General features: G+C 44.1%; 1 protein-coding gene across 2 annotated transcripts in view; it reads left to right on the top strand.

Moving 5' to 3' along the window:
* The window catches only part of Tao (Serine/threonine-protein kinase Tao), a 34,396-nt gene that overhangs the window by 5,434 nt on the left and 15,984 nt on the right, over window positions 1-12,978 (top strand). For both annotated transcript variants that reach the window (XM_084599259.1, XM_084599260.1), the window contains 7 exons: window positions 429-709; window positions 3,268-3,339; window positions 3,426-3,527; window positions 3,652-3,697; window positions 4,777-4,926; window positions 8,585-8,737; window positions 10,839-10,932. In XM_084599259.1, the coding sequence (XP_084455385.1) occupies window positions 578-709; window positions 3,268-3,339; window positions 3,426-3,527; window positions 3,652-3,697; window positions 4,777-4,926; window positions 8,585-8,737; window positions 10,839-10,932 (749 nt within the window). In that variant the 5' untranslated portion in view covers window positions 429-577. The remainder of the gene's footprint in view (window positions 1-428; window positions 710-3,267; window positions 3,340-3,425; window positions 3,528-3,651; window positions 3,698-4,776; window positions 4,927-8,584; window positions 8,738-10,838; window positions 10,933-12,978) is intronic.

Here is a 12,978-nt window from a genome sequence, read left to right on the forward strand (position 1 = left end):
CCTAATTGGTTGGAACAGATGCTACTTTTTCGTAAGTTTCGACAAGTATAGAAGGGTTTAGTAGCAAAGCATTCATGTAGAACTTCTTGCCAGGCTAGTTGGTACATGTTACTGAAAGAAGTGCCAATACAATAAAAAAGAAAATAGAGAGAGAAGTCTTTGTTCTTGTTGCTCTCTTTTCTCTGTCTCCATTTGCGCTTCTTTAATACTGCCAGTGCACACCTATTACTCTGGAGAGGAATAGCTTGCACAGACCATATACAAAGCGAGGACACACTGTCAGATCTTTTTTTACCTGGTCTTTTGTTTGTGCACTCTGTCTTTAGCAGCCTTTAAAACTTTCTGTGTGACAGTGTTAGCACATAGGTGATACTTTCACATTGCATATGGCTGCTCCGTCGTCAAAGTCTTGCTTGTTACTTGTGCAGAGGACTCGCAGGAGACCGATGGGTAGGACGGGCTGTGAGCGTCGGCCTGTAGGGGGCCCACCTGGGGGACTGCAGCCCCGGTAGTGGGCATTGCTGGCCCCCTTCCTCTGCCCCCCCCCTCCCCAACCTCGGAAGAGAGAAGACCCAGCATGCCGTCCTTCTCGCGTCTCGGGAACCTCAAAGACCCCGAGCTGGCTGAGTTGTTTGACAAGGATGACCCGGATAAGATCTTCGTGGACCTGCGGGAGATTGGCCATGGCAGTTTTGGGGCTGTCTATTACGTGAGTCATTGGGCACGAGCTGTATTTCCCATTATATGACGGGCAGTTCTTGCTCCTTTCTTGTAGGTCAATAAAGAAACATGAAATGGCTCATTGCGGCTGAGCTGGGACCTCTAGAAAACAAAACAAAAGGGATCATAAAATAGTTTGACTTATTGATAATCTTAAAGTGGACTCCCACATATTTGTACTGAGGTTTTTTGTTGAAGAATGCTAGGCTTAGCAGTGGTTACGCTAAATTAATTTATCATTTCTCATATTGCAAAGGGGTTGCTTTTTATGCTAAGTAGCCAGTGCATTAAAAAGTGAAAATGTTCCACAAAACATTGAGTTGGCAGCATGCCCTTAACCTGATAAAGCACTGCTAGTGCACCTTCTTCTCATTTCATATATTACACAAATTAGCTGGGATTTTTTTGTTTCTAGGTTTGTAATTCTTTGTGCATTTTTGATACACAGTCATTGAGACAAAGTTATTCCGTCCATTGTTCATGCCTTTAATTTGACAAATTGTTCTCTTTCAGTGTTGCTTTTTCCACCCTTCCATGATTACAACGTGACAAAAACGGGACAAAAAAGAAGGATCTAACACAGTGCTCTCTTGTCCTGTCTACCACGCTTTAACTATGGAAGATCGTCATTAACTTGCTAAACAATTTGCTTTGCAGTTTCCAGCCGTTGTAGCCCTTTGTGTGCAGTTTTCTACAGGACTGTAAAAAAAAAAAAAAGTAAAGTGTTGGTGTTGTATATCACAACCAAAGTGTATTTGCTCCCTTGAAACCTAGGAATATTATTAAGGCAGGAATAAAAATTAGCGAAAATTTTGCAAAAGTTGTTGGATTTGCCCTCGATGATTACTTCAATGCTTTTTCTATAAGCTGATAGGTTTCACGCATGTGACAGAATTAATCTAGAGGGTCAAGGGTGGTTGGCAGTCAGGCCCCTACTTTTTTTTTTCTTTTGGCCCCTGGGCCCAGCATGGGCCCCTACTTAGTGGGGTGGGTTGGAGAGGTGGCGGGTTGTTGGTGCTTCTTAAAGACTGCTGGCTTTCTCACTGCATCTCTGACTTAGATTTCGCTATTGGTGTTATATTCTGGTACTTCACGAGCTTCTAGTGGAAGCCCCTTTTGAAGGGGGAGGTATCTGTGTGGTGGTGGGGGTCACTTCTGGAGGTGTAAATCGAGTGGGGAGGGGGATGGTGCTTTCGGAGGGTGAAGGTGGATGCAGTGACTTTGGGGATGGAGGGTAGTGGTGGTTGCATGGGTAAGCCCTTGGCTAGATACAGGGGTGCTGTGGGCAGTTGGCTGGTGGTGGTTGCTTCTGGAGGTTGGAGGCTTCACTGTCTCTAGCTACTGGCGGACACCTGCACTTCCTTATTGCAGCGCTGCTACTGCTTAGGCAATAAAAGTATGTTGTGGATCGAAGTAATCAATGCCAGTTTAAAGAGTTGGTTCGAACTTTCGATGATTCATAGTGACATTTTGGTCCCGTCAGTGTAAAGAGCATTAGAAAGGCTCTCCTCGAGTCAAGCTGGTCATGTTTCTGGTCATTTCTGGTCAAATGGCTGTGGGGATTTCATCATTTACAGTGGAGTAGACCCTGGGATGATGCTGTAAGCATGGTGCACTGCAAAAAGTTCACGTTACTCTATATTGGCACAACACATGCCAATGGCATTTGATGCATGCAGAGGCTGTCATTGGTGTGAGCGGTCGCTGGTGTCTGTAGAAGGCATTCTTACCCAAACAGTAATGATGTGGGCATGGGCCGAGTGCTGGTGAGGAGTAGTTGGCTTATTCATTTTGACACGGTTGCTGCACAGGTTTTCTAAATGTTCTAGAGGAAATGGGCAGTGAGGAAATATTTTTTGTCTGACACCTGAACATCATTACTTCAGTATTCTTGCATGTTTCTTTTTAACAAACTTTGTTATCTTCATTCGAGTTTCGTATCCCCTTGTTCACTATCAAGGGACACTGCTGGGGGCTTTTCCTGCCTTTGCATATTTGTTTGGTCGGAACTGACTACAGAAAACCTGCTAGTAGAGAAAATGCAGCCTGAGAACTTTAGATGTTTGCTAAAGAAGGCCTACACGCATCAAGGAGTTTTTGTGGCCCATGCCCTTTCTTTTCTTCATCTTATTTTGCTGCATTTGAACATGAGCAGTAACTATGAGCTAGATCCATCATTGCTATCAAGTTTGACCTGTGAGAGCACAATAGACAGCTGAGCTGTCTAAGCTTCGTACTTGTCAATTTGATGACAGTATTTGATGGCAGAGAATGACTTGATGACAGAGGATTACTTGACGAGGATGAATTTGATGACAGAGGATGCATATAGCTGCTGGGAAGCTTTTGTGAGGGAAGTATATTTCTATGGTTATGTTCCGGCTCAACTTTTTTTGCGCTTATTTATAAATGTAGTTATATTTATCGCAAAGCAAATGTACTTGCATTTATGGTATTAACATTCTGTAACACTGGAGTTTAATTTTAAGAGCAGCATTTGCCAGGGGCCAGTTTCTTTTAGTAAGGAAGCTTCTTTTTGTGTTGCAGGCCCGTAATGTCACGACCAAAGAAGTTGTGGCCATCAAAAAGATGTCGTTTACGGGCAAACAGTCAACAGAGGTGAGTCATAATGACTTGTTTCAATATCATGGGTTTCTGTGTTGTCTTGTTATAGATGCCAAATACTTTTTTTTTTTTTTTTTCAGAAATGGCAAGACATTGTCAAAGAAGTCAGGTTCCTGCGCCAGCTAAAGCACAAGAACACTATAGACTACAAGGGCTGTTATTTAAAAGAACACACTGCCTGGGTGAGTGCTTTTGCTCGTTTTAAGCTGAGCTCTTACTGATGCTGCATTCTGTGACTTTGGAGTGATGCGAGTGTTTGAGGGGGGCTGAGCATTGCCTTTTTTTTTTTTTTTGGCTCTCTTGCAGCTTGTCATGGAGTACTGTCTTGGGTCAGCATCAGACATCATTGAAGGTTCGTGCTGTGTGCCAAGTGCTGCTCTGCCTTTCCTGGTTTTCTTGTGGGACATATTTAATAACTTGTGCTTTCGTTGAAATATAATTTCTTGTTGTAATGTTAACGTCTCGTGCTAGATTTTAGTTTCTAAAGATGGGAAAGTTAACTCTGTTTGCCAACATCAGTGCTTGTTTTCCACGGGCAGCGATAGCTTCAACATAGTGCACACCTCCCTAAATGACATTCCAGGGTGTTTGGGGCCTGTATGGCCAGTTGTAAGCAATTGTTTCCTCACACTGGATTGAATTTATTGACATCAAGGTTGTGGTTAGGTCTGTGTTTAAGCAGGCGTCAGGGTGGAAGGCATTGAGACAGCAAAAAGCCATTCACAGAGTGAGGAACTGGTGTCTGCCTGGCAGCCTGAGTTGAGCAACAATAATTTTTATTTCAAAGAAGTAAGAAGAGAGAAGGAAGACTTGCATTTGTGTAATTGTGGCATGAATACATTGTGTAGGAGGAGAAGTATTTAGTGCTAACTATGTGGGGACTATATTGCTGGGATGTGAATTTTAACCTGAGCCAACGAGCCAACAATTCCCAATGATAACTATGCTGGAAATCTTACCCGGTGTAGGTGGCATCTATGTCGGAGCAGTCATAGCCAGACTCAGCTGGTGGTTATCCAAGCTGACTGTGGATTCTACCCTGTGTGGTTATGCTGTCTGTGATTATAAACTGTCTCTTAAATATGGTGTTACTTTCACTCGACAGGAGTGTTTCAATATCATTTAAATTATGTGTTGGATTTTACAAGCTAAAGAATCCAAGTTTAGTGAAAGTAAACAAATTTGAGCTAGTTCATGCACACAGAAGTGTGAACTGTGGGCTACCTGCTGCGTACCTTTGTGTCATTTACTAGTGAGGTAGCACAGGTGCCAGCAACTTGGTCTAGCCATGTGCCTCATTAGTTTTTCTCACCCTTTTTGAACTTGAAGCGCTAAAACAACTTCGCGCTAAAGCTTGAATAGGTGTGAATGTATCTGCTATCATCAGGGCTGTGTGATTAACTGCTGTGTCCTCCCCCTTGGCCTGTCCAGTTCACAAGAAACCCCTTCGGGAGGAGGAGATCTCTGCGATATGCAAGGACGCCCTGCAAGGCCTGGAGTACCTGCACTCATTGGGCCGGATCCACCGTGATGTCAAGGCTGGCAACATCCTACTCACTGAGAACGGGACGGTCAAGCTGGGTGAGAGAGCATTCATGTCATCATACAGCAAACCTGCAGAAACACGTACTCTGTTGATTTGAAATCTCAGATACTCAAAAAGATTTCTGTAGTCCCATAGTTTCTAATCTAAATTTTACTGGAGAAGTGCATTGCTACAGAGGAGAAAACATGCTTCACTGCAATGCAACCTTGGATGCTTTTGGCACTACATAGAGGCTTAGCGGACTGGATGCAAGGGTGCGCACGCTTGTCCCTCCTCACTGGTCCACCATTCTTGCTTTCTGCCTGTTGTGGTTGACTGTGCACAGCATCAGCTTGCACCATTTCCTTTAATGATATGCTGGCCGTGGCTAAATGGCTAGGCTCATGTGGATTATTCAAGTACTGTCTCATAAAGTCAAACTTTTCTCAGGAAAGTGATCATCTGGAATTTGGCTGATCTATTTGTGGGTTGTCAGTTTGGACGAGTGGCAGGTAGTGTGTGCCATGCGACAATGCCTATGCCTAGCAGGATGCATGGGGCTTTATGCATCCGGAAGAGTACCATATTTTCCGGTGTATAAGTCGCACCTTTGTATAAGTTGCACGCACGCACACACGTGCGCGAACACACACACACACACTTTCACACTTTTATTACCATTCATCAATACAGCATACATTTGGGTGTATGCTGTTCACTTGGTAGAAAACGCGTTGAGGATCACGTTGTGGGAAAGTGCGACGAAAATGCATGCTTGCGGCGGCTGCCGCATATGATATGTAGTGCTCACACAGGTGCATATAGCATCCAATGTCTGAACAGTACTTTTTCAAAAGTGTTTTATTTTGATACATATAGATAGTATATGCACTTACAGACGACGTTTAGGCAAAACCATAGAAGAAAAAAAATGGGAGAAGGAAAGGAGGAGGAGGAGGAGGGGCATTTCAAAATGTATTTATTGTGCACGCCAGAAGATAACACGCAGCTGTGGCGCATAATTTTCTGGCTCGGGTGCGTGCCTGCACTGCCCCCCGATATTTTTCCATGTAAAAATTGTAAATTGTTGGGCTTAACGTCTTGAAGGAACATATGCGCCATGAGCGGCATTGTAGTTGTGGGCTCTGAATTAATTTTGACGACCAGGGTCTCTTAATGCTGACAAAACGCAGCGCACAGACACCCTTTTGGGTGAAAGCCAGGCTTGGCTGCCACGGCCTGGGTTTCTTGGATAAGATGCACTGACAAAATTTTCAGAAAAAAAACTGCAACTTACACACTGGAAAATACAGTAGATAATTTTAGCTCAATAATGTTCACTGGAAATCCATCGTAGGCATTGTGAGCGAAAAAATCACCAGCATGGCGCTGGCAGGCGGTACTGACATTGCCACGCACCGACTAGACATAGATAGGGCTGCCTGACATTACGTTTGGTAGGAGATGCCAGCTCGGGTCCCTCCTTTCGTATGGGTGGGTGATGTCAGAATCGGCCTGCCAGGACCCTTGCATTCACGTCATCCATAGGCCACGCAGAAACGTTTTTACGGCTTGGTTAAAGTGGGCCTTTATATGTGCGGTGGTAGTCTGCGCTACTGCATCATACCCTTAAAGGTGGAGCTTAAGCGTCCCCCATAATTTTTGTGCAAATTGGCTGTACTCTAGGAAATGTGAATTAAGCACTATTTGCCTGGATTGTTTGAGCTAACAGTCGAGTGGAACTTCCGATAATAATCTTGGGGGTATCTGCACGCTGCAAAATGCAAGACTACACGGCCATCTTTCTAGATTGGCCTCAAGCTATTCGTGTTATTCGAGTGTGGGGCGGGGTGGAGTGCTATTTCACTTGTGATCTCTGCTGGCATCTTAACATGTTTATAATTTTTTTTCTTTTATCATTTGGGGTCTGAAACTTTCACCCACGTTGTGGCCGTTCCAGTCCAAAGCTGTTTGCCAGTTTGGGCACCATGAATGAAAAAGACTGCTGAGCAAGAGCAGTTAGCTAACAGTTTATTTTTGCATTTATTTGTGTGTCCAAGTCTGCCAGTGAGGTTAGGACAACCTTTGGTAAAGCATCTTCTGGGGTGCATTCTTGAATTATGACTGCAAGTTTTGCAGATACTGTTTTTTTCGTACCTTCTTTTCGTTTGATGGTCACTGCAAATTTCGCACTCTGTACTGCTTCAGCTGGGGATCTTGTATATTAGTTTATTAAATGAAGCATCCGATTGAGCTGTCCTCTACAGTCTAGTTGTGTAGGCAGGCCCCATTTCCTAGTGCTCGCCTTTGCTCGCCCATCAGCTACACAGTTAGGTGGTGATGGTACTGCAGGTGCCGCTGCAACTTTAGTTCCTGTTTCAGCTATTGCATCCTGGTCCAGAAGAGACTGTTCACAACTGAAACTTTAAAAAGCCAAAAAAATCCTCGCTTCATCATTTCAGGGACTCTTGATGAAACACGCAGCTCCCACAATAGTTATGGAAGCATGTATCACCTGACACACTGTCTCTAGCGCAGCCTGCTTTGTCGCTGCCAGTCCTTAATTCAGTGCAGTTACGAACATCATCATCTGGGGAAGGCACAATGTTCTTTTTCTTTTTGCTAAAATTTAGTTTGCTTTTGCTTGCTTTTACGAATAACTTATGAATTTTTCAGTCACAGAAAAGTGGACCGGAATGGCCATGTTGTAAGAAGGGGCCCGACAAGGGCCCGCAAAGGGTTAAATTGGCAACGATGCCATCTTGTGGGAAACTACGAAACAAAAGATGCCAACCATTAATCTCCATTTAGGCCTTATCCAGCACTAGCCGCGACACTCTGTGCTGACAAACTTTCTGACCTTATCCACTTACTTGGCTCACTGCCGCCTCCTGCTACTTCTCCTTCCCCTTAGAACCTGCTCTGTCTGTTTCTTGACTTCGGCTGGTGCATCGTGAACTCACATTTGTTCCCAGACCTACCTTGCCCTCATCCTGTCTCTTAAAGGTCCTCTAAGTGCTACTTTAGGTAATACTAATGCAAGGAATACATAGAGGGGGTCATTGTGAATATTCAGTTCAGATTTAAATGCTTTGCGTGAAGCTATAATTTGCATATAGTCTTTTTAAAAGTGCTCCTGGCGACTGTTTACAACCAATTTGCGCGACACATCCCTACGTGGAAACCTCTCCGACGGTGTTATTGGGGCACGCCGGGATGCACCTACTCATTGGATGCTCCCAAGTTGCGGGTGAGATGGAGCGTGGTGGGGTGTCGTCACGACTTGTTAATTTTTTCTTGCGCGCCGCCATGGGCTGATTTGAGGGGAGGGAGGAGGAACATCATTCCTTTTCCCCCCATATGTTCGGTGATAATGAAGCTAGCTTCAAGAGTTTTGTGTTGGGGAGAGGATGGACGAGATAACTATTTCTAGTGTGTGTATTTTAGTTTTAGTAAATAGCTTTTCATGAGCCATTTAATGTTATCTTTAATATAACCTCTATCATTTTTATATCCATGCACATGCTCCATGTGGTCTAAATTATGCAGACCTCTTCACTGCAGCATTCCTCATAGGGCGAGTCACTTTTGGGCATTAAATCCAATAAACTAATCCAGATCACACAAATCTTTTCATGAAGTATACATCATTAATTCAGTCACTGTGGGCGAAGTGGAAAAAGAAAATGTTGAAGTCATCTTGTGTTGTTTCAGCGGACTTTGGGTCAGCATCTATGATCTGCCCAGCCAACTCGTTTGTGGGTACCCCATACTGGATGGCGCCCGAGGTCATTTTGGCCATGGATGAAGGCCAGTATGATGGGAAGGTGGACGTCTGGTCTCTAGGGATCACATGCATTGAACTGGGTATGTTGTCACTAATACCTTTTTATTCTATTTGGGCAAGTCAGCTTCAGGACATGTTGTTTGTGTGCCAAAGGTTAGTGAATATTGCCCTTGCATTTTTATTGGAAAAAAAAAAATGCGACAACAAAAAAAGCTACATTGTTGTGATTTATGACTGGTGGAATGCCAGTGATATAACGTGCTTATTATCAGGTGTGCTGCTTGAGCTTGCAGCTTACTTTTAATATGGAAATCAGAGGTGAAGCCACAATATGAATGACATTCAGGCTGGGCATTGTTGAAGGGGCATTTGAGGTGAAGGTGGAAACTAATGATACGCTTTGCATGCAGCAAGGAGCTCACAATCAGGCTCGAAAGTTGGCAAGCCTTTTCCAGCCCTGTTTTAGGTTAAGAAATGGTTCTATTGATTAGATTCTTTCAGATGTCGCACAGCTACTGCTGCTGTAGCCAGTCATCTGCGTCGCTCGCACCAATATGTCAGCACTCGATTCCTGCACATTTCTACAGCCCGGTGATAGGAGTGACTGGGTGATGATGCCAAAGGAGGAGGGCAAAAAGTGCGCAGGCTTTTAAGCCAGAAAAAAGTGTCAACAAAAAGGAGAACGGCGCAGTGACGTTCAGATTCAAACTTTGACTTTCTCTCAGCTTCTTCACAACGCATTTGAAAAACCTTTGCTGGAGAATATTCATGATGTGGTGCCCTTTAATATCTCGGGTATACTGCAGGTACACACGGTTGCAGGGTTTCTATATTTACTGTGAACATTTGGAAATTGAAGTGAAAAAAAATATTAACAGCTGATTGAAGCATCTTGTGGCTAGAACAACTTATGGTGAGTGGGTTATTCCACATTTTCAGAACTGCAAGCCTGCAATTCTGTGCTGTGGAGAGAGCTGTAGAGCAAGCATAAAATTGTAACCACTCTGTACCGTCACTGATCTCTTGTTTGTGTCACATTTAGAGTATGCATGAATATGTGGCCTTGGCATATTTGTGTATACTCTATGCAGTTACTTGGTAGAGTTTCATTCACGGGAGATGGCACTGGACCATTGTATGAATTTAGCTCTACTTGTGACATTCTTGTTTTTTCACCACCCTCACCCCTCAAAGAGAAGGAGAGGGGACTTCTGTGAACCACTTGGCATGCACATTGTACTTCTTGCATTTTATTGGTGCGCCACTGTGCGCAGTGAAGTATTGATATTGCTGCGAACCATTCAAAACGTTATTCTTTTTCCTACAGCCGCCGGCATGCGGCCTTATCATTGCGATTCCAGTGCACGCATTGATTATGCAGTTTTTGTTTTGTTCATTTATTTTGTTGCGAGAAGTAGCCTTATCATTGTATTTGTTGCGAAAGATGCGCCGAGATATATCTCGAAGATTCCAGCCATTCACGTTTGTTTCTACAATGTTCCAGGGTATGCTAGTCCCCCGTACAGTTTTATCTCAGTCTTTCCTCGTAGCCTTTAAAACGAGCGCTGATGCGCGAAACGGGCATTTGTAGGTCGACGACGGCCGAGCACGTTTGTTGCTATTGTTGCTGCCGATTGCTTTGTTTTTTTGCGGGTGCAAGTCAGCCCAAATAAAAAATTTGTTCCAGTGAATATCAAGCCTCCTCATTTTTCGCCAACGGCATTGTCACCACTACGTGGCAATATAGTGCGACAGGGGACAAGCAAGATGTCTGGGAGCCCCGTGCCACCACCCTCTCCGATCTTCTTTCTTAATTTTGAAAAGGTCTTCACATTTGTGTAAAGGGCTGAAGTATGTGGGCAGGTATAAGTAAACAGTGCAGGCTTTGTTCTCACCGAATTTGTGGGCTTCCTTATGAAAATTCATTGTTATGCCATGTGCAGGCTGGTGGTGATTGCCGGGGAAGTTTCTTGCAGATGTGCATTATTTCTTGATTCCTGTGCTAACTTGTGCCATGCTGAATTTACTTCTATTCATGTTGGTACATCCGTCGGTATGTTTAGGGCATTGTGTCTCGAGCAGGTATCAGTTGTTCAGAGTAGAGTTGGAAACTTTTATTATTTCTTTTGTTGTAAGTACGGTCATTCCAAACAGTACTGGCTCTGTGTGTTTGCTGTGCAGGTGAAAGGAAGCCTCCATACTTCAACATGAATGCCATGAGTGCCTTGTACCATATTGCCCAGAATGACTCACCCACACTCGGCGGAGGGGAATGGTGAGTGTCTGGAAGTCCTGTTTAACAGTACAGTGTTGAAGTGCAAGAATAACTTTTCTACAGACTTTCTACAGTTTCATGATTTGTAATTTAAATTTTACCAGTTAATTTGTGTGGGCAGCTTGCTTCGGCTCTGTTAATTTGGAATACCTGGGGCGCAGGGCAAAAATTGAGAATACCAGAGTTGAAATCATAATGCTGTGTAATGCACCTCACAGTTGCTCAGTTTTGGCGACGAAAGCGATTTTTTCATTACAGTGAACGCTCGCTAATTTCAAGTTCAATAGAGTTCCGAACTGTAGGGCTTGGTTTGGCCAAGCTTAATAGAAGTGTATTTATAAGAAAAGCCCATTGTTCAGATGCAAGTCTGTTTCACCACGGATAATTCAAACTACTGTATTTACACGATTGTATGTTTACTCTGATGTAAGACCCGTCCCTCTCCCCCAAATCATATGTCCAGGGAAAAAAAAGTCATACCGGTGGACACTTTCTAAAACGAAAAATATATTGCCTAGCTGGACATTTCGTCCTCACTTCCGATCACATATTTCGGTGATATACGCTGCAAGCTTGGCCTGCAGCTCTGGAAAGCAGTGACTGCAGTCCGCAGAAGCCCCTTTGCTTGGCATCAGAGTTGAAAATTTTGCCTCGCTGCCTCCAACCACTCCCGCATAACCCATTTAGAAACTTCGAACCTTTGGCCTACTTCACAGCTGTTTGTGTATTTGGCATAAATGACGACCACCCTTTTGCACACTGCAGCGAATTAGCACCAAATGCTTCTCAAACATGGAGAGCTTGTCACAAAGTATGCGATGGAAATGAATGATCGGCATCTACTTTTCCATCAATCATCGACACTCCCTGGAAGCGCTGTGTCACGTGTGACGTTGCCTGACGTGCCCAATGTGCAAAAAAAAAGTCTCTCTCCGAGATTGGAAAAGCGGCTGTTCTATCAACTATCGACACTCCCGTAGGTGCGGTGTGCACAGTAAAAATGAAATATACTTCCTGAGAAGCACGCACAATAACTGAATTCTGCGTAGAGCTGCAGAGCAAACAAACCTGCTGCAGCATCCCTAATACATGATTTGTCTTGCTCTTATTGGCAGTGGCATGGTTTGATTGTAAGTTGACTCCCCAACATTGTGTTTTAAATTTAAAAAAAGAGCAGCTCGACTTACAGTTATGTAAATATGGTGTGCGCCATTGCACCTGGATGGCCTGGCGCGCGACACATGGTCAGAGAAATACCCCTGTGATAGGGTGGCAAGTTACATGGCTAGATTGCATCTAGAATGGGGAAAGAAGGTAAAACAGCATAAAGCCAAACTGGTGCCATGACCGGTGCAGTGGCTGCCTTTTTCCTGTTTCGCCTGACCTCCAATGCTTTCAACTGCAATCAAAGTGCATTAATTTGACCCTCGTTAATTTGGAAATTCTCATGATTCATGCTGCCCCATGTCCTTATGTCCATGTAGTAAGGCTAGGGATCATTATACTCCTTAATTGAGATGCTAGGGGCTTCCCCCCTACCGCTCCTTTACTCACCAATTAATTTGAACAAGCTTCTCATGTGATTAGCGCGGACCTCATTTCTGAGAAAATGCCTACCACTTAGTTTCAGTTTCGCTTTTATGAGCTTCACGCGAAACCTGTGGTGATGGCAGGTATCGGACGTGTGCTCGTCACGAGCTTTTTGCACGCTCTGCAATGAAGCCTCCTCATCCGCAGCACACCCCTTTTGCGTTAGGGCACCGTCGCTAGTGTGTAGCGGAGGCTGCAGCACTGTGTTGCAACACTGTGAAGGAGACAGTGGAGGGAAATGTGAAAACTGGCCGGTGTCGCGTGGTTGTGATCCCAAAACCATGTGACCGTTACCCGGTCTTCTTTTGCCAGATAAATATGCTGTTGTGCAAGTGGTTCTCAGTGTTTTCGGGGTCATTTTATTAATTTTAACTCTGAAGTCAAGATAATTCAGATATTTTTTCCTGTCCCTTAATGAGCAAAAGCATAAGCCTGTCGATCTGCATCATGTGCTTC

This window comes from Amblyomma maculatum, chromosome 3 (genome assembly GCF_055883805.1).
Source record: "Amblyomma maculatum isolate TAMU_Amacu chromosome 3, ASM5588380v1, whole genome shotgun sequence".
Classification (NCBI taxonomy): Eukaryota; Metazoa; Arthropoda; class Arachnida; order Ixodida; family Ixodidae; genus Amblyomma; species Amblyomma maculatum.